This window comes from Cygnus atratus, chromosome 8 (assembly GCF_013377495.2).
Source record: "Cygnus atratus isolate AKBS03 ecotype Queensland, Australia chromosome 8, CAtr_DNAZoo_HiC_assembly, whole genome shotgun sequence".
NCBI classification, from domain to species: Eukaryota; Metazoa; Chordata; class Aves; order Anseriformes; family Anatidae; genus Cygnus; species Cygnus atratus.
This window is the reverse complement of record NC_066369.1, coordinates 9,765,976-9,789,643: the sequence shown is the minus strand read 5'-3', so window position 1 is coordinate 9,789,643 and position 23,668 is coordinate 9,765,976. Positions and strand designations below refer to the sequence as shown.

At 47.6% G+C, this 23,668-nt stretch overlaps 2 protein-coding genes across 3 annotated transcripts in view; one reads left to right on the top strand and one right to left on the bottom strand.

Moving 5' to 3' along the window:
* The window catches only part of PRRC2C (proline rich coiled-coil 2C), a 70,659-nt gene extending 54,137 nt beyond the window's left edge, over positions 1 to 16,522 (top strand). The window contains exons 26-35 of one of the 2 annotated variants that reach the window (XM_035537264.1): positions 1,150 to 1,363; positions 2,321 to 2,524; positions 3,220 to 3,332; positions 3,876 to 4,012; positions 5,449 to 5,683; positions 6,051 to 6,158; positions 7,655 to 7,873; positions 9,658 to 9,761; positions 11,020 to 11,146; positions 14,658 to 16,522. In XM_035537264.1, coding sequence (XP_035393157.1) covers positions 1,150 to 1,363; positions 2,321 to 2,524; positions 3,220 to 3,332; positions 3,876 to 4,012; positions 5,449 to 5,683; positions 6,051 to 6,158; positions 7,655 to 7,873; positions 9,658 to 9,761; positions 11,020 to 11,146; positions 14,658 to 14,918 — 1,722 coding nt within the window. In that variant the 3' untranslated portion in view covers positions 14,919 to 16,522. Of the gene's footprint in view, positions 1 to 1,149; positions 1,364 to 2,320; positions 2,525 to 3,219; positions 3,333 to 3,875; positions 4,013 to 5,448; positions 5,684 to 6,050; positions 6,174 to 7,654; positions 7,874 to 9,657; positions 9,762 to 11,019; positions 11,147 to 14,657 lie in introns of both variants that reach the window. The other variant, XM_035537255.1, reaches the window with a different exon arrangement.
* Positions 16,523 to 20,197: 3,675 nt separating this feature from the next.
* Positions 20,198 to 22,859, bottom strand: MYOC (myocilin). Its single transcript, XM_035537892.2, has 3 exons — positions 22,367 to 22,859; positions 21,655 to 21,774; positions 20,198 to 21,454 (listed from the first exon to the last, which is right to left on the bottom strand). The coding sequence occupies exons 1-3, from the start codon at positions 22,857 to 22,859 to the stop codon at positions 20,670 to 20,672; spliced, it is 1,398 nt and encodes a 465-aa protein (XP_035393785.1). The 3' UTR covers positions 20,198 to 20,669.
* Between the last annotated feature and the right edge of the window lie 809 nt (positions 22,860 to 23,668).

The window sequence follows — 23,668 nt, the reverse complement described above, 5'->3', positions numbered from 1 at the left end:
GCTTTTTAATCACGCCTGAAGCATCTAGCCAAATAACATAAATTGTGTTTGGTCTGTCCAGACTGTGCTTAGTGCATTTAAATCTGGGTAGTTGAAAGTGTGACTTTAAGAGTCTGCAAGTCCCAGTTAGGGCACTCTACTGATCAAGGCAGCAAGGGCAGATTTGTTGGTGAGGGTGTATTTGCCCCTTTACAGATACCTTTAAAGACAGCATCTGGCCTTAAGAAGCTCACAGTACTCTACATGAGGGATTACAGTCTCTGGCATCCAGCTCTGCTCACACAAACTTTCCATTTCAAGGGAAGAGGACAGTTGGAGGTTGTAGGGATGTCCGTGGACTGTGTTTGAGCACTTAAATTAGTGGGTGTGGTCTGAACATCAATATTTCCTTTTCACTAGTCCATCAAAAGTGTCTCAGATCAAAGATACAGCATTGTGCATCTATTCTAGCAATAATTAGATTGTTGGCTGCAATAAAACAATGGTTCCTTCCACTTTCGGTGGAAGAGAATTGTGTACAAAATATTTGTTGGAAGTTCCACCTTCCTTGCTGTGCAAGAATTAAATTCATTATTACAGAAATAGAGGAGTGTGAAGCGTCTGTAGCGCTGATGTAAAGCAGTATGCACAAGCTGTGTCAGCTCACGATCACATTTTGAACAGCAGTTGTTTTGGAAATCTGACCTTGACTGCTCTCGGGTTTACTGAAGTGTACGTTAGGTATTTTTGGTGGTAACACAAAATGGATGACATAGCAAGAAAGTAAGGAGCTGCTTCATTTAAAAGACCCAATACTTGTAAGTAGAGGACTTACGGAAATATCTGGATTCTTTTGTACCTTTCTTTAGCTTCCCATGCCTTTTGCTCTCCATCTCAAACAAAACCAAGCCAAATTAGAGTGCGTGAATTCTCTTCTGAGTATTGAATGTTAAGATCATGAACTGTGCACGTGTGCAGTTGGAACAGATAAGAAGCTCCAACTTCAGGCCGTATGCTTTTTGCATGAACAGAGTTGCACGATTATGGTGATTTTTAAGAGGCTCGCATGAAGCCTGAGTTGCCTTTTGAACTAAAAATAACTGTTAAAAGTTGAAGACTGACTGGTTGAACTTCCTAATAGATAAGGAAATTTGTTTTCTTTTTAAATAGATGGAGTCTGCACGCAAAGCATGGGAGAATTCCCCAAACATGGGGGAGAAGAGTTCACCAGTGACATCAGCAGCGTCTCCCATAGCTGGTGGCAGCAGCAGCAGCAGTAGCAGCAGCAACGCTGGGCCAAACAGTGGTACTTACAGCTCCTTCTCTAGTGCATCGATGCCTCCTATTCCCGTAGCCTCAGTTACACCAACAACTTCGCTATCAGGTACTGGGTGTCAAGATTGCAATATCGTGTTGTATTGTTCCTTGGTTATGTGTTTCAAGAGACTAGATTCCCACTACATTTAATGTACAAGACTTCTGTCGGCTTTGCAAGCATAAAATGTCAGCTCTGAACTATAGCTTCCCAAATACCTCTTAATCAACAAGGAGATCCTTCCCCTGATTCACTTCAGTCAGCTGAAAAGAATATGGAGAGGACATCTCTGTTTATGCTATTTATGTGGACTTGAAAGAGGAGATAAACTTCTCTTGGCTGACTTAATGGTTTCATTTTGTTCATCTGAACGAAGGGAGGGAAATAAATTTATTTTTTTTCTTTCTAAGCAGCTGGTAGTTCTGACAGCCACTCACTTCCAGCAGACAGCTTCAGATTTTTGTCACTTCATCCAGCCAGTTACAGTATTACTTTTCATTTGTGCTCTTACTTTCAGACTCGAGGCTTCAACAGCTCATAGCTCAATAGCTCCCTTGTACTGGGGAGAGCAAGTGTCCGACTGCTCTCCACGAGCAGTGCTGGTTCCCACCTTGGTTCTTTGCAGCAAACGAAAGATGCTGGATCTGATTAAATCTTCACAACTAGGAATATTAGAGTATATGTCAACACCTCAACTGAAATGCTTTAAAAATAACTTTCTTTGGAGCCAGGCTCTCAACCATGAGAGTCACAGCCGCTGTACGTTGCGATATTTTGTTGGATAATTGACCAAGATGTCTACTTTGGTACTTCTAAGCCCTTCTGTGCTTGAGAAGGGAGAAGTAACTTAAAAGAATTATTCTCCCTGTCCATCTTAAAGTGATGGAAATGGCTGCATTAGGTTTCAGTGTTCTTTACTAGTAGCACCTATGCTTGCATAGCTGTCCCCAAACTGACCACCGGAAGATGAGGGTTTGGAATGTCTTCAGCTGTTTCACAATACACCTCTTGTTTCTCTTCTTGTAGGAGCTGGAACATACACAACCTCTTCACTGAGTACAAAGACTGCAAGCACCTCAGACCCTCCCAATATATGTAAAGTGAAACCACAGCAGTTGCAGACAAGCAGCCTAGCTTCTGCAAGTCACTTTTCCCAGCTGAGCTGCATGCCATCCCTCATCGCCCAGCAACAGCAAAGTCCCCAGGTCTACGTGTCTCAGTCTGCAGCAGGTAATAGTGTTCAGCTGAGAAGCAGTGTGGTTGCTTTATTGGAGTTACAAAGCTAGAGAAATGAATTTAATTCTGGTTTTATCTGCAGTAAGGACAGAATGATGGGCAGCATTTTGTGAGCAAATATTCACTAATTGTCTTAATCTAAATAGGCAAGTGTCTATCGGTATAATGATAATGCCATGTTGTTAGTTTATTGAGGAAAGTAAGTTTGCATCTCTTGACGCATCATTTTTTGTCTCAAAATTTCAAATCAATATTCAAGACCAAGAATGACTTAGTCTTGATGAATTTAATAAAGTGCCACGATAGCTTATAAGCATGGCTTTTTTCTTTAAAGAAAGTTCTAAATATAACTAACCTAAATTACATGACTTTAGAGCTTGTTCTTCCCCTTCCATCACCAAAGTGCCTTTTTTGGCCAGAATCTGTTGTTTTGTCCCCTAAGAAATTCATGGGAATGAAGATGTATATGCAAGACTGATAGATTCTGGGGATGAATAGATACCAAAGAAAAGATACCACAGCTTATTATGCAGCTGTTCAGTTCTGTTTCTTATCCCAGTCTCTCTGGTAGCTGTCACACTGGGAAGTACTGACAGTGGCTGCATCTCTAAATCCTGATGAAAACCTGTTTAGCAGAGAGATGTTTGGAAACAGATACTAATTGTATTCCTCTTCCTGAGGTACTGCAGCTCAAATTCCAGCATTTTATATGGATACAAGTCACTTATTCAACACCCAGCATGCACGTTTGGCACCACCTTCTCTGGCCCAACAGCAAGGCTTTCAACCAGGGCTTTCTCAGGTATTTGGGGATTTTTATTTTATTTTTTTCCTTCTCTCCTTATCTACATTGACTTTAATGCTCTACAAATGAGCAAATGGGGGCAGGCAAGAGTGGGACTGAAGACTGCGAAAGTGAGATCATACCTGTTGTTGCTATTTCGTACTGATGCATTCAAGTTGTTTGATCTCTACTGCTCCTCTGATTGAAAACAATTGTCATAAAAGTTGAGAGAATAAGTTTTCACTCACAGTGTACCTCATGTAAAAGTGCGTGTTCGTATGAGGTGTTATGGTACAAAGTTGTATGGATCTTGTGCAGTTGTTTTGTACCCAGATCTAAATGATTGGTTCAGGTTCTCCTGGTTATTTTCACCAAAAGCATAAAGCACAACATGGAAGTATTTTTTGGAACAGGTGCAATACTGGCTCTCCATGCAACCTTGAGGTTTTAAATTCTTCTGTTTACTTTTAAAGATGTTACACAAATCCTGGCACACGTTTGACTGTAGCTTTTCTACATGACTTTTATCCTGAGATATTTAATGGTTTCTTCTTTCTGCAGCCCGCTTCAGTTCAGCAGATCCCCATCCCCATTTATGCACCTCTGCAAGGACAGCATCAAGCTCAGCTGAGTTTAGGAGCAGCACCAGCTGTGTCACAAGCCCAAGAATTGTTCAACTCCTCCTTGCAACCTTATAGGTAAGTAGCACATGTAAATTTATTTCCTTTTGGGGTGGCAGAGTTTATAGAAGTTGCTTCCCTGCAGACTTGTCTTGTGTTCAATAGGTACCTCATCTTCCTGTCTTCCCCAAAATCTTTCATCTGTTCACCTGCCTGAAAACTGTATGCCAAGTGGGTAGTCTGCATCTGCAGATATAGTTGAAAAATTGTGGTTCAAGAATCACGCCAGAGATTTGTATCTCTGGAAAACCAGGCTGAAAAGCTGGAAACCTCTTCAGTCTTCCATACTAAGAGAACTGGGGGGAAAAAAAAAGTCTGACTCCTTAATTCAGTATTTTGTGTTTGTTGTTTTCTGATCAAACCAACGCTGGAGTCTAGAAACACTTTGAAATCATAATTTGAACCCCACAGGTAAGGTAGGGTGGTGGAAATTTGATTCCAGATGCGCAGGGGATAGGAGATTACATTTTAGAACAAATGTATCCTGTTTGCTACAGGAAATGATAATAAGATCAGTATATCTCAAGTGGCATTGAATCTGTCTGCATACAAATCAGCATACAGAGAAATTTACACTGTAAGCCTTTCCTTGTTGTTCCTACCAGAAATTATTCATAGTGATATTCTGACAAACGTTAGTTTCAGTTTAATTACTTCTGCAAAGAAACTTCTCAGAGGTTTTTGCAAGTGCATGTAGAACAGCCTCCTTGTTGTGATGTAGAAGGCTGAATCCAAACAAGGTAGACTCAGCAGGGGTTTAACTGACTGCACATGTATCCTGAATCCTTTAACCTGTAAGTCAGTCCTCTCTGTCCTGAGCACTTTCCGTGCTTTTTGTACTGGAGGAATCCATTTCTCCAGATGCAGTGTTCTGCGTATCTAGAGTCTGATAGAGTGTATGTGGCTTTAGGGTTTATCAGATCAACATGTGTTATATAGCCATAGTGTTTTCTGTCTGGTACTACAGGCTTGGCTGGCTGACCATTGTTTGGAAGACTTTGTGCTTGACTGACTTTGTTGGACCAAATATTGTCTGTCCTTTCATAGCTGACAAAAAACGTTACAAACAGTTGGCTAGTTGCAGAAACACAGTCAGTCTGGCGTGCAGTCCAGATTAAATAAATGCTTCTGGCTGATCTGGTCATGCATACACCAGTATCAGTGGACTTTGGGGTTGTGCTGTTAGTAAGAGGACTAACACCTTTCCCACATCTTTAAAGGTGCAGACGGTTTTAGGGTTTAAATGAAAAGCTTAGTCATTTTTCATGTGGGCTTTAGTAGCATCTGTTATTTTGTTGTGTGCAGAATAACTAGAAAATCTACCCTTCTCAAGTGAAAATCTGGATAATCTGGTGTTCTAATTCTGTTTCAGCAATATAACCCATGTTCTTAAATTTTTGGTGGCTGTTGATCTCTGTTTTCATTTCTATACTTAATGCTCCAATCTCTTGCAGGTCCCAGCAAGCTTTTATGCAAAGTGGTTTGTCTCAGCCGTCACCAGTAGTTCTGTCTGGTACGGCCTTACACAACTTCCCAACAGTGCAACACCAGGAGCTTGCGAAGGCACAGTCAAGCCTGGCATTTCAACAGACTTCTAATACACAACCTATTCCTATCTTATATGAACATCAGCTTAGTCAAGCTTCAGGACTGGGAGGCTCTCAGCTTATTGATACACACATCCTGCAGGTAGGAAATACTCCAAAATGCTGAAGTTCTGCAGTGGTTTGATACAGATAATGCAACAACCAAGTATTGCCTAGCTTGGGATAAGCCTACCTCTTCTGTAATAATTATATGACAGTCAAGGAGGCAGAAAACGTGAAACACTTGGAAGAGAATGTGCTTTTAATTTCATAAAGATGTATTAGAATCATCTCTGGAGTGAAGATTCCTCTCCAGAATAGAGGAATCTTTGCACTTCTGTGACTATTGGTGACTTCTGGTTTGATACCTTTTATTGTAGGTGACAAAGGGCTACCACTTGCTAATGATGTTCTTTATTACGAGCTGTTGTAAGTGTTCTTAAAGTAATGGTGTCTTTCACTCTTCCTAGGCCAGAGCTACACTCACCCAGGCTTCAAATCTGTATTCTGGGCAAGTTCAACAGCCTGGCCAGAGCAATTTCTACAACACTGCACAGTCTCCCAGTGCTCTCCAGCAGGTAAACTATGGCATGGTAAATTTCCTAAATTGTATTCTTCTTAAAAGCATGTTGTTGATGGGTTGGGGAGGCGTGGGGGTAGAATCTTTAATTCTTCTAAACTGCGAGAATTAAGAATTGAGAGCAGAAAAGAGCTACTGCAAAAATGAGTTAGTGGGAATTTGAATGGCCTGCAAGTTCATACTGATCATTTGTCTCTCGCCTCCTTCTCTTAAATAGTTCACTTTCCAGTGACAGGCAAAGATTTAGTTGGTTCAGTGCTGTTGCTAATCGGTTGAGGTGTGTGCAGTCCTTATGGGAGCAGGTATCATGGTGGAGAGAGCCAAGTAAACTAAAGGTGTTTTATGTAGCTTAATTGTTAACACCAAGTTTCAGTTGAAAAGTCAGAGCTGCCACATGTCAGTGAGATGAAATATATAGGAAAAAAAAGAGAAGTCAGTAGATAAACGATCATACCAGCAAATAGGACAGCCAAGTCAGTAACTACATCAGGAGGTTTGTAAAAATAACTCAGATCGTGGTAAGTTCTTGGCATTCTTTTGTGAAAGTTCTGTTAGTTTGCAATGTGCAAGCATTCTGTTGTATTTACAGCATGCTGTCTAGTGGCTTCCTGGTTCAAGTTTTGATTTTAAGTGGCTTTTTAAAAACAAAGCTTGCAGTGGGCTGGCTTATTATAGTAGCCTACTTCATACATGTGAAAAGTTGCCAACACAAATATTTAGAAAAGTCTTCAAAAATTGGGTCTCAACTGTTGAAACTATAGCATAAAGTATTAAGGACCTTTTAGAAGGGTTAATGGTTTTGATGTGTTCACGTGTGGCTGTTGTTATACTTTTAATCTGTTATAATTCAGAGCAGAATCTTGCTAAGTTTTCTCCTCATCTGGAGAATGTCATATGTTCTTGTAGTCACGCAGTATAATTTTGCAAGTTTGGGATTAATGGTCAAACTAGGAAAAGCAAGAATTCCTGCTAGTCAGGTCACTGTTATGGTATTTTCACATGCTTATCACTACCTTTCTGTGATGTTTGCAGCCCACAGCATTCCCTGTTAATGCAGGCAAGTGAGAGGCAACTGTTTTCTTGTTTTTTAAAGCTTGGGAACGCTGGCTGTTGGGACTCCTGAAAAGTAAAATGTAGCTGTGATCCCAAACAGTGTCCTTCTGATGACTAAAATTATTTGAAGTTTAAAAGAAATGGGGGGAGAAGGGAAGCTGGCTGTTTCATTCTACTTTTATTTCCTGGAATGAATTATATTTACTTAGCCATGCAAGGAAATCCCATTGTGTGATGTTGCAGTTAGGAGTTAAATGTTAACTTTTTCTGAAATGCAAAGACCATAGATGATCTTGAAGGCCCCTTTCAACCCAAACCATCCCAAGAGTCATTAAGCCATTCACCCTGACTAGAACTGAAATCATAGAGCTAGTAAAGAAAGTTAAATAATGACCCTTGTGTATATGTTACTGGTGATTCTGTATGTTTTTTCCCCCCCAGGTGACGGTACCTTTACCAGGATCACAGCTTTCTTTGCCCAACTTCGGATCTACAGCACAGCCACTTATTGCCCTGCCCCAGTCTTTGCAACCACCGCTACAGCACACACCACCACAAGCGCCAGCTCAAAATCTAAGCAGACCTGCACAAGTAACCCAGCCTTTCAGAGGATTAATCCCAGCAGGAACTCAACACAGCATGATAGCTGCAACTGGAAAGGTGATAACATGCATAAATCTACAATACAAAAAATAACATAAAGCTCTGTGCTGTTTTACAGAACCAGCGTGGCAACCTGTGTTTGACTCTTGCGCCGTCTAAAAACCTTCTTTGCCCTTAAAAGTTCGGGAGAGGAAAATAGGAAAGTCAGCTGAGATTAGTCCCTTAGTGACTGGCTCTGTGCATCTTGTGAAGGTTTAGCTAGGTTTATTTAGTGGCTGGCTTGCTGCTAGTCCATTTGCACTGTAAGAATACTTAGTCTGGTAATGACTTTGTGGACTAGCTGGGTACTTTATTCATGTAGGATGCCACATAGAAGGTAATACAGAAACCATTGTTAGAGCGGCAGACAAACAACGTTACAATGTCAGGGCTGGTTTCTGCTTCTGTCAGTGTTTTTCTGGTCTCATACTGGAGCAAATTGCCAGATTTCACTTGTGCTTCCAAACTACCAAATGCATTGGCTTCATCTGTAATGCTGCCACCTACTGTGTGGATTTTTTTCTACCATATACCTGTTGTGCTATCAAATAAGGGAGTGCTTGAGGCTTAGGGCAGATCTCATCTTCACTAATACTGTCCTGTCCTCCAGGTTGATTGATGAGTGTCCCAGAAAATTCCAGTCAGGTAGCTGTGGTGAAAAACATTGCAAGAGAAGCTCATGCATCCATGTGTAGATAACTCTAGAAAACTCCCTCCTACGTTTGTAAGGACACTAAAATTTTTCTGTCCTGAGCTAGAATCCAAGAGTGAATGTCAAGAAATGAAATCTTTCTGATGCAGCAAACTGGCTTCCATTCACATGGTCTCTTATCTTAGATGGAATTACAGATCTGTAGGGTTTGGGGATTTTTGGATAGTGTACAACACAGTGCACTTGCAATGCACTTTCAGGTGGCACTGGTTGATAACACTGAACATGAACACTGCTAAGCTTTCTGTCGGATTAGCAAGGTCTTTTCTTGGAGCAGGACTTAATCTATCTCTGGAGCTGCCCCTGAAATTCTTACAGCTTGTGGCCTAGATTTTAGGGTGCTTTAGAACATAAAGCAACCCTGCAGTCCCAATGTTTTACAGCTGTGATAAGAAAAATCTCTGTCAGGAATTAATTCGACATCTTGGACAGTAATGGCAACCAGAATTCTAGATCAGATGGATCAAGTTTTCATGTTGTCACCCACCAACAGAGTGATTTTGCGCCGTGTAGTTTTCTAGCTTCATAGGTTCTGGCCAAAAGTCTTCCACCTTTATAATTTTTGAGCCCATCTTCCAAGCAGCAGCTTGTTTCTAGCTATAGTTGTCAGGGGAAAATAACTGTGGTTGCCTCAACAAGAAATGAGGGAAAGCTACAGTGGAATGGGGATTTTCCCTTAGGTGGCTTTGCTGCCTTGCATTATGGGTTCCATCATGTTCTGCTAAAGGCAGTCAACAATAAATCAAGTAAAAAATAGTTGTTTTGCCATTATGCTTCATAGCTGTGTGTGTGGAAAGACACTGTTCCAGAGACTCATTTATTCTGTTGATAGTATTTGCAAAATAATGTGTGAAATGGATTGCTCCATTTAGAGTCTGGAGATTTTTCATGTGAATGACTTCCGTTTTTGCTGTGCTTTTGTTTTGTTATAGAACTGCCTTGTTTTATGGCACTCTTCCCTTCAGCATTTTTTCAGGATAGTATCTAAATATTTTAATGTGGTATCTGTGGTGAGGAAATTTCAACCCTGGAACATTTTAATTTTTCTTTGCTCCTACTGAATTAACATGTTGATTGCTGTGCTTTCCAGATATCAGAAATGGACCTGAAGGCATTTGGGGGTGGTATTGATGTTAAACCTGGAACGCCACCAGTTACTGGTAGAAGTACTACGCCAACCTCCAGTCCCTTCAGGTAAATCTCTTTTTAAGCTCAAAATTCCTTGAAATCACATCTAGGAAATTTAACTAATTGTATGTGAGCAGCCAATTCTGAAAGGTTTGGGAAGAGGGACTACTAATGTAAAATACAATGCTTAATCTTAGCTTAAAAGGAGCAGTGGTGATCAGATCTGCTATGCTTAGCTAGAATAAAATAGTTGTGAAATAAGATATTTTTAATATCTTTTGAATTACATGGAACTGAACAAGTCAACTAAAAATGACCTGGAAAACACAGAAGTGAGGAAGGAAGAAGTACGTTGGGGTAAAACGGAAGACTGTTAATCTTCCATGAGAGTAATCTTAATTGCAGTGCTTAGAGTAAGAAAAAAAAAAACACACTTCAAGGCTTACACCTCAGAGAGCAGTAGTTGTGGCAACAGTTCTGTTACAGATCTTCCACTGATTGTTAGTTTTCTAAGCTTTTCACAAGAGAAATTAGTAGGCTACTGGCAGGTTTAGTTGATTAATCAACAGAATTTTCCTGATATGCAGAGTGCACTTGCTGGTGAATTTATTGGGATGTTTGTGGGTGAAGTTATGAGTAGGCTGAAAGAACTTAAAAATGGAACTCTGGTACTAGATAATTCTTGAAAATTGCATTCCTGTGCACAGTAATTATATTTGGTGGCTTTCACTGTGGCAAGCTGAAAGTGGTCCAGGCTTTCCTAGTGAAGTAGAAATTAGTTTGAACTCCTACATGCAATCCTGATGTCTTGCCTGCAATACTTCACCTAAGAAAAAAGTAAAGGGATAAAGAATAAGAAATACTTGAATTCGCAAGCTAGCCAGCACTTAGAACAATTGATTTGATGGTATATATCTTAAAAATTCTGCGTGAGATGTCTCTTCTCTTAACAACTGAAGCAAGGCTTACCATAAGCCTTTGGTTTTTAGTGTGGAGGTACTGGGAAGGTGCAGAAAAACATAAAAGCTCAAAAGTCGAAAGTAAAACTAAACAGCAATTTCTGTAAGCTTACAAAATGTGTGCATTGAGTTTAGCTGGCTCCCATGTCACTGTTGCCCTGCTGCTCATTTTACATTAAGTAAAAATGTGTTGTCCACATGCTGTGCATGAGACCTCTGCAAATCGGTCGCCATTTCTTAAAGAAGGCTTTTCCACCTTTGTTCTCCTCCATCCCCCAAGCTGCATTTCTAGTTAAGTTATAACTAAAGACAGATGCATCCTTTCGTTGAGAGCAGTGTGATTCTGACACTTTTCTTTTCTTTAGGGCCAGTTCTACAAGTCCAAACAACCAGTCCAATAAAATGAACAGCATTGTCTACCAGAAGCAGTTTCAGTCTGCAGCTGCTGCCGTGAGGATGACACAGCCATTTCCTGCACAGTTTGCTCCACAGGTAGGCAACTGGTGGCTTCCTACAAACAAATGTATTTCTCTGTGTCACTAGTGACTTTTGGAGCTTAGCTGTGTTCCCTCAGGTTTTATCATGGGGAGATGCAAAATGAAATTCTTTAAATGAAAGAAAAAAGAAATGCATAAGGAAATTGATCTCAAGATCAAGGCAAAAAAAATCTGATCTTGTTACCTAGTACAGATTTTGTGGTGTGTTTAATTTCAAGAGTTCTGTGCATGCTGAGGAATCCATTAGAGGTTGTGAATGATGTCAGTTATTTTGCTGGCTTCTCCACACAGTTGTAATGCACCTCATTCCTGCAAAAGCAGGTCATTTGGTTGGGGAAGGGGAGAAGTTTTGTGCCTCAGAAGGGTCCCGGTGCACATCTTAAATGTTAAAAGACAAAGCAGGTTTGTGGGTGTCTGTCTGAGATGCAGCTCTGAAGTATTCTTGGAACAGTTCCGGTTGGAAAGGATCCCTGGAGATCACACAGTCGGGCCTCCTGCTCAAAGCAGGGCTGATTGCAAAGGGTTTGACTTGCATCTAGCTTTCCAGGGAGCACGGCTCTACAAGGGTGATGTGTCCCTGCTGGAGGTGACTGGAGGCAGGCTGCTGGTTTTTTTAGTGTTGGGAGTGTTTGACTGCAGGACTTAGGATTTGTTTTTTGGATTGCAGCTAGCAGAAACTACCTAGACTTCTCAGGACTACCTTTCACTACTACTCCTCTGCTGCCTTGTCTGTGTCTTGTCCGGTATTACTTGCTGTTTCTAAGCTGTCAGTGGTACTTGAAGGCACAGCAGCACTACAGCGCTGTTTTTTTCTGGAGCTCAAGCGTGGCTTTTCAACATAAAAGCCTATTTTCTTGACATCAGTTTGACAGCAGAGCAGGCAATTTTTTCCCCTTTAAAATAACGCCAACGTGCAATCTAGTTGGCAGTTTTCTACTTGCTAAATGTCTCTTTTTGTTGTTTTTCCCCCACTTAGATCCTCTCTCAGCCTAACCTGCTCCCTCCATTGGTAAGAGCCCCATATACTAACACCTTCCCAGCGCCTGTTCAGAGGCTGCCAGTAGCACTGCCTAGTCAGATGCCGTCTCAGATGATCACAGGCCTTATGAGCCACCCTCGTTTACCGCATGTGGCCAGAGGTCTTTGTGGATCAGTGTCTGGAGCCAGAGGCAATCAGGCCCAGGCTGCGGTGAAGGCTGAACAAGACATGAAGGTTAGTATTTGACCTGCAGTGCTGTTAACACCAGTTCAGTCTTGACAGCTCGTAGGGCAGGAATGTGTCTGCAAATCATGTCTTAATTAAAATGCCTCTGGACCCAAAGCCAGTAGCCGGGCCTTCAGCAGCTGAACACAGAGCTTCTCCACGCCTTGTTTGGTTTTTGTGTTTTTGTTTTTAATTTTTCATTAATTGGAACTTGAGGCTAAAAAAAATGTAGGGAGCTTCTTCTCTGAAGTGATCTTGTGGGGAATGGTTGTGAAGCAGCCACTGCTGCTGAAGGCAGTCTGACAGTTACTTCTCAGGAGCCTGGATTTTTAAATGAGCAATGAAGCCTATGAACTTGACTGCTAGCTGGCATTTCACATATCCCCCAGCTCTGAGCAGCAGCATGAACCCTCCTATCCCAGCCAGCCTTGCTTCTAGGTTATTCTGCTAATTCACTTCCTGGTGGCTTGCAATGCCCATGACAATTCTCTCCAGCAGAACACAAGAACATGAACACTCCACAGAAGAGGTGGCTGCATTTCAGTAGCAGGTGATGAGTCGTGTAACTTGTTAGAGCACTTTGGGACCCTTCATGATGAGGCCAGCTCTTCTTGCCAAGGCGGAGAGTGCAGGACAGGGAGTCTGCTTAGGGACATCGTTGGATACTTAGCTCATCTACCTGTTTTCTGCAGACTATGCTGCTTGTGAGGATAAGTGGTGCTCCCTCATCTACTGTCATTTGCCATAACCCATGTGCTGAGGTATACAAGCCAAAGAGCATGCTTTTCCTGATGAGGTCTGGTTGTAGCAGAATTGATTACCCCTTTAGATAGGCCAAATCTCCAGGATTTATTTTCTACCCCCAGTTTATGCTAGCTGGAGGCCTAACAGATGATGCTTAGTGTGTTGTCTTGAGTCTGTATTGCAAATTGGGTCTAACTTGTCACAGCAAATACAGACGTGCAGTCCTGGTTTTCTGAACCTCCCTGCAAGCGCTGTTCAGAAGAATGTAAGTTATTCTGTCACGCTTGGGTGCCTGTGATCAAATCATCCAGGTTTCTAGCCTTAACCTCAGGGGATGTCTGAAATTACACAAGGGATTTCAGGTGTCTGTCTGGCTCCAGTAAAATCAGACTGTTGTTGCAGTTCATCATATCAGGGTTCACAGATTTTTCTGTTCTGTTACTAGTTTGGCTTCTTGAGACAGCTGCACAGTATTGAAACCAAGACCTCTTGTTCCAGGCTTTTGCTACTTTTTCTCCCTAGCTTTCTGTAAAATGCCTAAAATACTGATCAAGAGGTGCATGGAGGCTTAGTGTCTGTATCGTGGTTGGGGTTCCTTGCATAAGTTAGGTCTTTGTAGTGTTAAAAAGGCATCTGACAGCAGTGGGCCTTGTAGCACCGCTTCCAGAAGGTTGGACGCTTCGTGCAGCTCCTGCTTTGCCCGAGTCTGGGCAGGAGAACCGAGTGCTTGCTCCGAAGCCCCTGGTGTGCCCGGTGCTGCACTGACAAGTGAAAGGCACAGTGTACGACTGCAGCTGAAACACTTGGTCACAAAGGCTGAGCTTAACGGGTACGAGTCGAGGTTACCAGTAGGATCCCGGGGAGGGATTTGGAGGAAGCCAGGCAATAGTTTGTGCTTCCCAGAATGAGTGCCTGCCTCGAGCTGGAGGCTTCAGCCTTCAGCTGAGGGTTCAGCTCCACGTGGCACAATCCTGAGTCAGGTTCAGTTGAGTTAGCACTGCAGGCTCCGGAGTCTGTCCGAGCAACAAGGGAAATTTGGGGTGCTCAGATGAGATTCTGCCGCTGTCATCCAGCCCCTGCACTCAGGAAGCCCAGAGCAGGGGGCAGGAGAAACAACAGGTAGCGTGGCCCTCAGTGCCTGCGTAGCTGGGGCAGTGTTGGGGTCACGCAGCGTGCAGAGATGTGTTCTGGTCGTGTCTGACACTTACTGTGGGGCAAAGCTTCAGTTTGGGCCTGCTGTGGGCTGTTTGTACTTTTAGGTTCTGTAATGCTAGTTAGCTGCATAAGAAGGTGTTAGATGGTGCTTGAAACTTGTCTTCGGTCCTCTCTTCTGGGGGTGAGGATTATAAAGAGCCAGGGAAGCCTAGGCACAATGTTACCTACTGCTGAGGAGCCAAGTGCCCAGATGTGGTAGCATCTGGGAAGCAACTGGATGGATGTGCCTTTCTGGCAAAGTCTGCCCAATGTGGTCAGTCCTTTCATTTAGGATTTACTTTTGTGAAGTCACTTTTATTCCTGTGCCATCTCTTCAGTAAATATATTTTCTCCCTTTCTTAAGGCAAAACAGAGAGCAGAGGTACTTCAGTCCACCCAGAGATTCTTTTCTGAGCAGCAGCAGCAGAGCAAACCGATAGGAGGCAAAGCACAAAAAGTGGACGAGAACGGGAGCAAACCCTCCGAGGCAATTGCTGACTCTTCAGGAGTCTGCCAAGACAAAACAGAGGAAAAGCCTACCCCCGCACCTGCTGCAGCAACAAAACCTGTTAGAACTGGACCAATCAAACCTCAGGCAATCAAAACCGAAGAAACAAAATCTTAGAGGCTGTATTTCCTTGGAGGTGGGGGAAGAGGGTAGGGTGGGTGAGATGACAGCAGCATGAATTTGTAGCCCGAAGGGGGAGACAGCGGTTTCCTCTCCCTGCAGGGCTCTAAACAACACAAAGGGACGTAGAAGCTAGCGGCAGTTATGGATTTAAACTGCTGCTTATCCAGCTCAGCCTCTAGGTTCTTTGGTCTTTTATCTTCTCTGACAGCATGAAGGCTGCTTTTGGTAGTGTGTGTGCACGTTTTACACGTGTGCATGGGTTTTGGCTTACACACCTGTGTGCTTCCCAAACCGGGACCTGCAGAATAGCACAGCAGAGAAGCAGGTGGTTGGGGAGTTACTTTCCTAGCTGACAAGACGAATACTCTTATTTTCTTCTGATCTTCAGCTGCTATTTATCTTCTTACAAACCCGTGAGTATGAGAACATGCAGATCTGAAGATGGTGCTGGGCCAAGTAATGTGTGTTAAGTTTTTAGCGACTTAAAAAGCTCCTAGCTTGTAATAAGCAGAGGGATTCACGTAGCTGGCAAAGCTGCCCTACCCGTGTGACGCCTAATGTAATATAACACAAAGGGTAACCCTGATGCTGAATTTCCCTCTGAAGGCAGTGCTTTGCTGGCCGTTGCTTCTTGGATGACAATATACTGTATCTAGATCACAATATGAAAACGCTACTTGGCCACCTGTGTTCTCTACACCCACTCCCCCCTCAGTTGTTCACCTCTGGAGCTGAGAAGTTAATTGCATCAATAGTCAGATTTGTTCTGTACACCTCTGTCCAGCTATCTTTATATGAAGCGAGTGATCTTTAAACGGTTTCCAGCTTATGTCTGTATACAGCAATGAGCACTTAGAACTGTGCCACAAGAATAAAAGAAACCTTATCGGATTAAAATGAATTTTATCGAAAAGGTGCATTCTTTATATCAGAGCTGCGTCGCACCACCTCCTTGTCCACAGTGTGCTGGAAAGTAGAATCAAGTCAAATAATGCCTTTTTAATTGTATCCTCTAGTATTATAGCTGTAGGACAGTACTGTATGATACTTCTGTGAATGTAAGATATCCTGTACCTGCTTATGATATGTAGTAGTGACTGTGCTATACTGGAGCTGTTTTTAATAATGTTATTCTAGAGGTTTTTTCCAGACAATGATTGAAAAGCTAATAAAAAGCACCAGGTACCACATCAGTAGCAGAATTTGCTGTTTTTTTCTGGGATTTTTTTTTTACTTTTTTTTTGGAAGGAAGAGTGAGTTGAAAGTCTAATGTGTATAATTTTGTTCAAATGACTGCAGAAGCTGGAGAGGCTGTTGCTGCTATTGATGCCTAGTGAATTGCTATTGGTTATCTTTTTATATAAATATATATATAATTTGAATTTTTGGAAACTTTAGCTGTGATGTCAACTTTGGAAAAAAGTATCCCACTTGTAGTGTGAGTTGGCATTGTACAGAAATTAACAGCCATATTGGTCTAGAAATGTTAAACCTAATTTTTTTTCCATTTGTACAGGGGTAACGCACTGTATTAAATATGTACGGTCTTATTTACATGGGTTTGATTACAGAAACTAATAAAGTATTCTCTAAATAAAGTATCCTGGTAATCTCATGATTAGCTGAGTGCTGCAGGATGCAAGGAGAGCACCTGAACGTCGCGTGTCAAGCGAAGAGCGTATATTACAGCTTGGGAAAGCAGACTTCCAGAGAAAAACAGTTTGAAACAGCTTTTTTGTGTGTTTCTCCCTGTGCTCGCTGCTCCTGACCGCATTCTCCGGTGACAGTCTCATGCCACGGGGCTTCCAGCTAGCTGGTTGCATTCACAGGATCTTACACCTCTGGTGAGCTGCTCAGTGTTAGACTTGTGTTTTGTTTTTCCCTAGAGATCTGCTCGTCAGAGGAAACCTGGATGAGCCCAGCTGTTACTCTGATTTCAGCTGGGGATGTTTGGCAGCATGGGGCTGCCAAAAGCAAGAGGCAGTTGTTTCGTGCAGGGGAAGCAGGCGTAGGCTGTGCCCAAGGAAGCAGGCAGCTTCCTTCTTGTGCTGCTGCTCCTGCTCAAGGCTCCTGAACTGTGCCTTTCCTGCCTCACTGCCACAGGGCCCAGCTGCACCAAAATGGCCAAGCAATGACCACTCACTGCCTTAAATTCAAACCACACAATTACCGACGTTTTTATTCCTGGTGTGGCCCTAAGCACTGGGGCTTGATGAAGGGCTCAGCACCTTCGCAGCAGCCCCTCAGTCACACAGGTGGAGGCCTCCCAGTCTCCCAACTTGGGGCTGCCAAGGGGAAGAGCTGGAGGATGGGATCAGGGAGAGAGAGGGTGCTGCTCTCAGCTGGCCACCAGAGGGTATGCTCAGATCATAACCAACCCTCTTCTCTATTTTGGAGTCTCAATGCGGAGAAACAATTTCTGCCTTGGGAAGAGGTGCTGGTTGGCATTATTCCTCCAAGGAATGCAGATGTATGGAAGAAGGTGGCTCTGCGAGTGCTGGTGGGCTGGAAGGGATGGTCAGGGGGCACCAGAGCTGGAGTTCTGCCCTGCTGAGGTCGGTTCCTGCAGAACTGCAGCAGTTGGGTTAGTTAAAGGTGCTGTAACCTGCAACTGGAGTGATGCATGGGATAAATAACCTCTGAGTAGGTAACCCCACAGGTAAAATGCCCCTTTTGTAGGAACGAAACTAGCACAGCTGCAGTAAGCACTCAGGGAAAGGAAGAAGGTGGGAGAGCTGAGTGATTTTTCTGCCTGGTTCATGTTAGAGGGACCCTCTAAAAATGAGAAGTTGTTCACCTAACTTTTCTATTTTTAAGGGAATTCTGCTAAAAGGTTTAATCTTCAGTTCTCTAGTAAAAAGAAAAGTAAGCTGAATTTCAAAAAATCAGCAGTGGGAACATACTAAGCTTTTGGATGTTTCTCGTGCTGAGCAGAACAAGGATAATATTTCTGCCGGAATTTAATGAAAAGCAAATGTTTGGGCATTTAGTAGTAACATTATAGCATTATTTTGATGTAAGCCTCGCCAAAACAGCCTTGAACCACCTCGGTTGCCTCTGAGGCCAGGTTAAGCATTCAGTCAGTGACCCAGGCTCACTGGCTGTGACACATAACCAGATAATTTGCTCTTGGCTGTTTACATTAGAATATATCTTGGATTTGTCTTTGAGTGGCATTTGGTGTGTAATCTCATTTCTAGGACTACCTCTGGTCATCACAAATAATTGCATTGAAAGTCCTATAAGTAAAGGAACTACTGTGTTTGGGGAATTCACTATTTTGTTTTTAATAATGTTCACTCTGTGAAAAGACCGTAACTTTTCTCAAAGGCAGGAGCAGGGGGATTAGAGTGAGCGGGGCTGGATCCAGCAGCCCTGCTCAGCTCACGCTTTCTTGCTGGGCCGTGGGAGGGGTGGGATTCTCTGGGCTTGTTCTGAAAAGCCTGTTAAGTAAATCCCTGTACGTAGTGCTGTTCAGCTCAAGCCAGGCTTTCTGGCACTCCTGTGTACATTGGCTTGTTTTCGTTTATTTTCTTAGTCAATTAAATGATGGACTTCCCACCCTGAAAAGCCCCCGGTGCTGGCAGGGAGCGGGGAGCCTTGAATTCCTGGTGTTGGGGCTGTCTGCTCTCAGCGTCTTGACTTACTGAGAAGCCTTTGGTGCTGCTCTTCCCGCAGCGACTCTGGAACAAGCCGTCCCTTCATCCCTCATCCCGAGCGGAAGGAGGCAAGCGCACAGGGGGACCCTCTTGGTGGCCTTGGGGCTCTCACCCTGGCTTTTGCCCCAGCTTTGGGGACATGCGGTTTACCCACCCCTGGGTGGCGGGGCAGAGGTTCAGCTGCTCCTAGGGACGGTCCCACGCACCCACCTTATTGATGGCCAGGAGAGCCCAACACAGACTGCGGGTTTATTGCTCGGAGCGGTGACCGCAGGGTGTCCCCTCGCTCCACCAGGCGGCTGAGGGACGCAGCTCTCAGCGCAGCCCCAGGTCCTTCCCCTCGTACAGCGCCCAGCTGGTCTCAATGGGGGGTATGGGGCTGCGATCGATGGCGGGGATGCTGCCCTGCGCTGTCACGAGCGGGGCAAAGGCGTCACCCCTGGGCTCAGCATCCCTCAGGGCTGCAGGTGGCTCCCCGAGGCCGGACAGCACCCGGAGCCGGGTGCGCTGCAGCGTGTAGATGACGCAGGCCTCGGGCTCTGCCGTGGTGCGAGCGGCCCTCGGCTCCTCTGGCAGCACTGGGTTCCTGTCCCTGGAGAAGACGGCGTGGCTGACGGACAGCGGGGGGAGGTGTTGCCGGTCCACCTCGCCCAAGCCCTGCAGCAGAGGGGATTCCAGGCCTGAGGTGGCACAGATGTGGCAGGACCTGGAAGACGCGGCCGCCCCAGCCCGGCACAGCGTGCAGAGGGAGTCGAAGCGGCTCAGCACCACGGATGCTTGCTGTGGGTCACCGGGAGCCGCGGGGCTGCTGGGCCGTGCCATGGTGGCGAGGCAGGCGCATCGCTGGCAGGGGGGATGCCTTCGCCTGCGTTGTTCTGCGATGTCCCAGCCCTGCTGCAGGCCTGCGGTGAGGGAGAAGGGGGCTCTGAGCCTCCAGGCAGCGGGGGCCCACCCACAGCCCCCCTCCCTGTTCACCCGCCCACAGGCAGTAAACAGGGCTGCCTGGGTGATGGGTTATGCCCCATCCTGTGCCCCCTGCCAGCCGGGGCAGATCCCCCCGCCCCATCCCAGCCTTTTGGCAGGACCGCAGCCTCCTAGCCCCCCCAAACGCACTGGCCCTGAGGGAATAGGGTGCTGCCTGGTGTTGGGGCCTGCACTGCCTTCGCAGCCGGGGCATCCCCTTGTCCCCTGCCCTTCTAGAACAGGGCCGTGCTCTAGTCCCCCACCCTGGTGCTGGCGGGGGGGGAGGGGGGGGCACTGGGTGACCAGCACCACTCAGTGAGGACAGGTGTCAGAGGGGGCCAGGAGCCCACCCTGCACCACTGGGGGCGAGCACCCCGTCAGCCCCTGCCTCCCTTCTTGGCTGCAGGACCTGCTGGCTGCCCGTTCCCGTGGCCTCCCTGCTCCAAGCAGTGCCATCCCCTTGGTGAGCAGCCACAAATCCCAGCACTGCGGCAGCAGCAGAACTGCCTTGTACCCCCCACGTTGGCCAGCCCAACTCACAAACCTGCCCCCCGTGGCCCATTTTAATCTTTTCAATCAAGCAAATCTCCAGGGTTTACCGCTGAAACTTAGACATTTGTTCTGAGTTAATGTTGCGATGTTTATTGGAGCGTCCCCCCAGCTGGGGGAGAACAAGCCTCCTACAGCCTTTCTACAATAAATATTTTAAACCGCAGGTTCTGGAAGCAGCGTGGGAGAGCCGCTGGCGAGGTGAGGCCAGCTGCAGGCAGAGGCAGCGCGGAGGCTCCCGGGCTCTGGAGGGGGGGGATGCAGGCAGCGAGGCCCCCAGCTGGAGATGCCACCTTACTGGTCCTGCTCTTGCACTGGCCTCCCGGAGTGGGAGGCGTTTCGCTGGCTCAGCCAAGCTCCGGAGAAGCACTTCAATTCTCTTCGCTGCCTTGGAGTACAACGGGATTTCACAGGAGGCATCAGCGGAGGCATTCGTGGCCCTGCCAAGGGGCGGTTGGGCAGAGTGGGGTCCCCACCGTCACCCGGGGCTGAAGCAGGCACCGAGGGGACTGAGTTGGCTCGTTCCCAGAAGGGAGCAACCGCGGCGCGTCCTCCCGGCGTCCCCAGTCAGCGCTCACGCGTGGGAGAGGCGGATGGGGTAGGCGACCATGTTGTAGCTGTCCCAGGCGAAGAGCTGGCGCTCTGCCGGGTTGTAGTCCACCATGCTGAGGTACTGGAAGCGGTTCTCGAAGGGGATGCTGAGGGTCCGGCTGGTGCTGGTGGCCGTGTCGTAGGCAAAGTTGACGGTGGCATTGGGCGCTGAGTAGCTGCTGACGGTGTAGAGGGTGCCGCAGATGACAAAGGAGTTGGCCACCGACTGCTTGCGGATGTTGGTCTCCCAGGTGCGCCGGATCTCCAGCGTCTCGGGGTCCAGCTTGGAGAGGACGATCGCCCCCTTGGCCTTATCGGTGCTGTACACCACCCACAGCCCCGTCTCGTCCACCGCCAGGTCGATGTCGGTGTAGCCGCCCCAGGAGTAGGGGTACTGCCCATGGTAGCCGGCGCCGGGCAGCTCCCTCTCGGCGGAGATGGCCTCAGCCCGCAGGTCGTAGCGGGCCAGGGCACGGGACCGGCGCGGCTGGAAGAAGAGCCCGCCGCGGTACACCACGGCCCCGGTGCTCTCCAGGGGCCGGGGCAGGACGTGCACCTTGGCGGGGTAGCCCCGGGCCAGCTGCTCGGCCGCCTCGTACTGGAAGAGCTGGCGAACCTCCGTGCCCACCGTGTCCACGCGCCACGTGGTCTCCCGCGTGAAGGGGGCCACGGGCTCGGGGTCCTTCATCCACACCCCGTACTTGCCAGCGATGGAGTCCGCCCGGCCCAGCACCACCGGCTCCCCGACCCACGCCAGCTCGCCGCAGTCTGTGGGGACAGCAGGGACAGAGGCGTTAGTACAGGGGGTGGGAGGGCAGAGCATGCAAAACGTGAGGGGATCCATGCATCCCGCGGGGCTCCCGACCTCTCCCTTCAGCCCTGGTTATCCTGAATTATCCGGTGACTTCCCCCCTCTGCTGTCCCCAAGGTTCCCCCCGCTGTCCCCAGCCCAGCCCCGGTGGCAGTACCCGAGTCCTCGGCTCGCGGGCGGCCGAGCGCCGTCTCCTCCAGCAGCCGGGACGCGGGGAGCTCCGTCCTCTCCGACTTCAGCTCCTGGTAGCCGAGGGGCTCCGGCTCCCACCTGGGGGCTGCGGGGTGGCCGGGTGGCAGTGTGAGCCCTGGTACCAAGCCGTCGCCCCCCAAAATGCAGAGTACTGGTGCCCTGTGCTGGGGCTCATCGGTGACCCAGGGATGGGGGACACTGCTGACTCCATTGCCCCCCCCGACGAGTTTAATGTCCCATAGAGGGAAACTGGGGGTCCCCCCAGATTTCTGTGGTCCCCCCATGCTGATGCGGTGAGGAGAGTGGCTCTGGTGGCTACAAACAGCCCAGGTTTGGGGATGGGGAGGGAATTTGGGGATGGGAAGGGGATTTGGGGATGGGGAGGGGATTTGGGGATGGGGATTTGGGGATGGGGATTTGGGGATGGGGATTTGGGGATAGGGACGGGATTTGGGGGGGGGTCTCCCAGGTGGCTGCACTCGCACAGCGAGTGGGCACGGTGCAGGGGGGGCCGGGAGCACAGCAGATGCTTCAGGTGGGGGGCACAGGCTGCAGGGGGGGGGGGGAGGAGACGACAAAGGGACCTGACCAACACCCGGGGGGGATGCCGGGGTGAGAATTTGGGGTGAGAGGGGATGGGATGGGATGCCCAGGGGGATCCCGTCCCCAGCACTTACCTTTGCTGGAGGCACGCAGGGTGTCACGGCCAGGCCCCCCCATGCCAGGGGGGCAGCGTGCGGCCCTGAGCCGGGCGATCTCCTGGGTGCTGCTCTCCAGCCTCCTGCTCAGCTCCTCTTTCTCCCTCTCCAGCCTCCTCTTGTCCTCCTCCAGCCTCTCCTTGTCCCGCAGCAACTCCTCGCAGCCCCCTGCAGCCGCTCGCTGGGGACCCCGCGTCCAGGCGCCCCCCACCTCTGCTCCCCGTGGCCCCGAGCCCCCGAAGCCCCCCAGGCCCTCCAGGCGGCTCAGGCGGGTGGCCAGGCCGGCCAGCTCGGCTCGCAGCTGGGACACGCCGCCGGCCTCAGGGCAGCTGGCCTCGCCGGGGCTGGCCACCGTGAAGGTGTAGGTGCAGCGCCCGCCAGCATCATCGGCACGCTGGAAGAGGGCCGTGTCCCCCGGGGCGCCCAGGGCCAGGCCCCCCCCGAGCAGCAGCGTCAGCCAGGCGCCCAGCATGGTCCCGTCCCGCTCGCTCGCCCCGTGTGCCGCCCGCTTTTATATAAGGCCGAGGGGACGGGGGTGAGGGAAGCTTCCAGATCCCCGCGGTTCCCCCCCGCCCCGGGTGCTGGCGAGGCTCCGGCGGCGTGCGGCGGCCGAGGCCAAAATATTTGCGCTGGCGGCCGCGTGCCAGGGGCTGCCGCGAGGCCAGGGGGTGGAGGCGGCGGGACCCCCGCAGCACCAGCGTGAATCCCAAAGGGGGAACGGGGCTGGGGGTGTGGGCAGCCACGGCCCCCCAGGGGTGTGAGGAGCGTGCCAGGTCCTGGGCTGTGGGTGGGGGGGTGGGAAACAAACCCTCCCTGTGTTGTGGTGGTTTGCTCTAATTATGGAGTTTATTGGGCGCGGGCTTGTGCCGCGGCCAGGAATAGCGGGGGGGGGGGGGGGGGGGGATGTGGAAGTGACAGATGGAGGGTTGCCCAAGGGCACCAGGCAGGAAAAGTGAAAAGGGGAGAAAATAAAAATGGGAAAAAAAAGGGGGGAAAAAAGAGAGGAAAAAAAGAAAAAAAAAAGGAAAAAAGAAAAAAAAATAAAAAGGAAAAAAGAAAAGACAAAAAGGAGAAAAGGGAAAAAGGAGAAAAGGGAGAAAGGAGAAAAGGGAGAAAGGAGAAAAGGGAGAAAGGAGAAAAAATGAAAAAAGAAAAAAAATGAAAAAAGAAAAAAGAAAAAGAAAAAAAAGAAAAAAGGAAAAAGGAAAAAGGAGAAGAAAAAAGGAAAAAATGAAACAAGAAAAAATGAAAAAAGAAAAAAAATGAAAAAAGAAAAATGAA

Excerpts from the sequence above, each read along its gene's own strand:
- MYOC (XM_035537892.2), bottom strand. The coding sequence starts at position 22,859 with ATGCTGGGCGCCTGGCTGACGCTGCTGCTCGGGGGGGGCCTGGCCCTG. Across the intron at positions 21,775-22,366 it reads CCTGCGTGCCTCCAGCAAAG|CCCCCAGGTGGGAGCCGGAG; the intron begins GTAAGTGCTGGG and ends GCCACCCCGCAG. Across the intron at positions 21,455-21,654 it reads CCCGCGAGCCGAGGACTCGG|ACTGCGGCGAGCTGGCGTGG; the intron begins GTACTGCCACCG and ends CTGTCCCCACAG.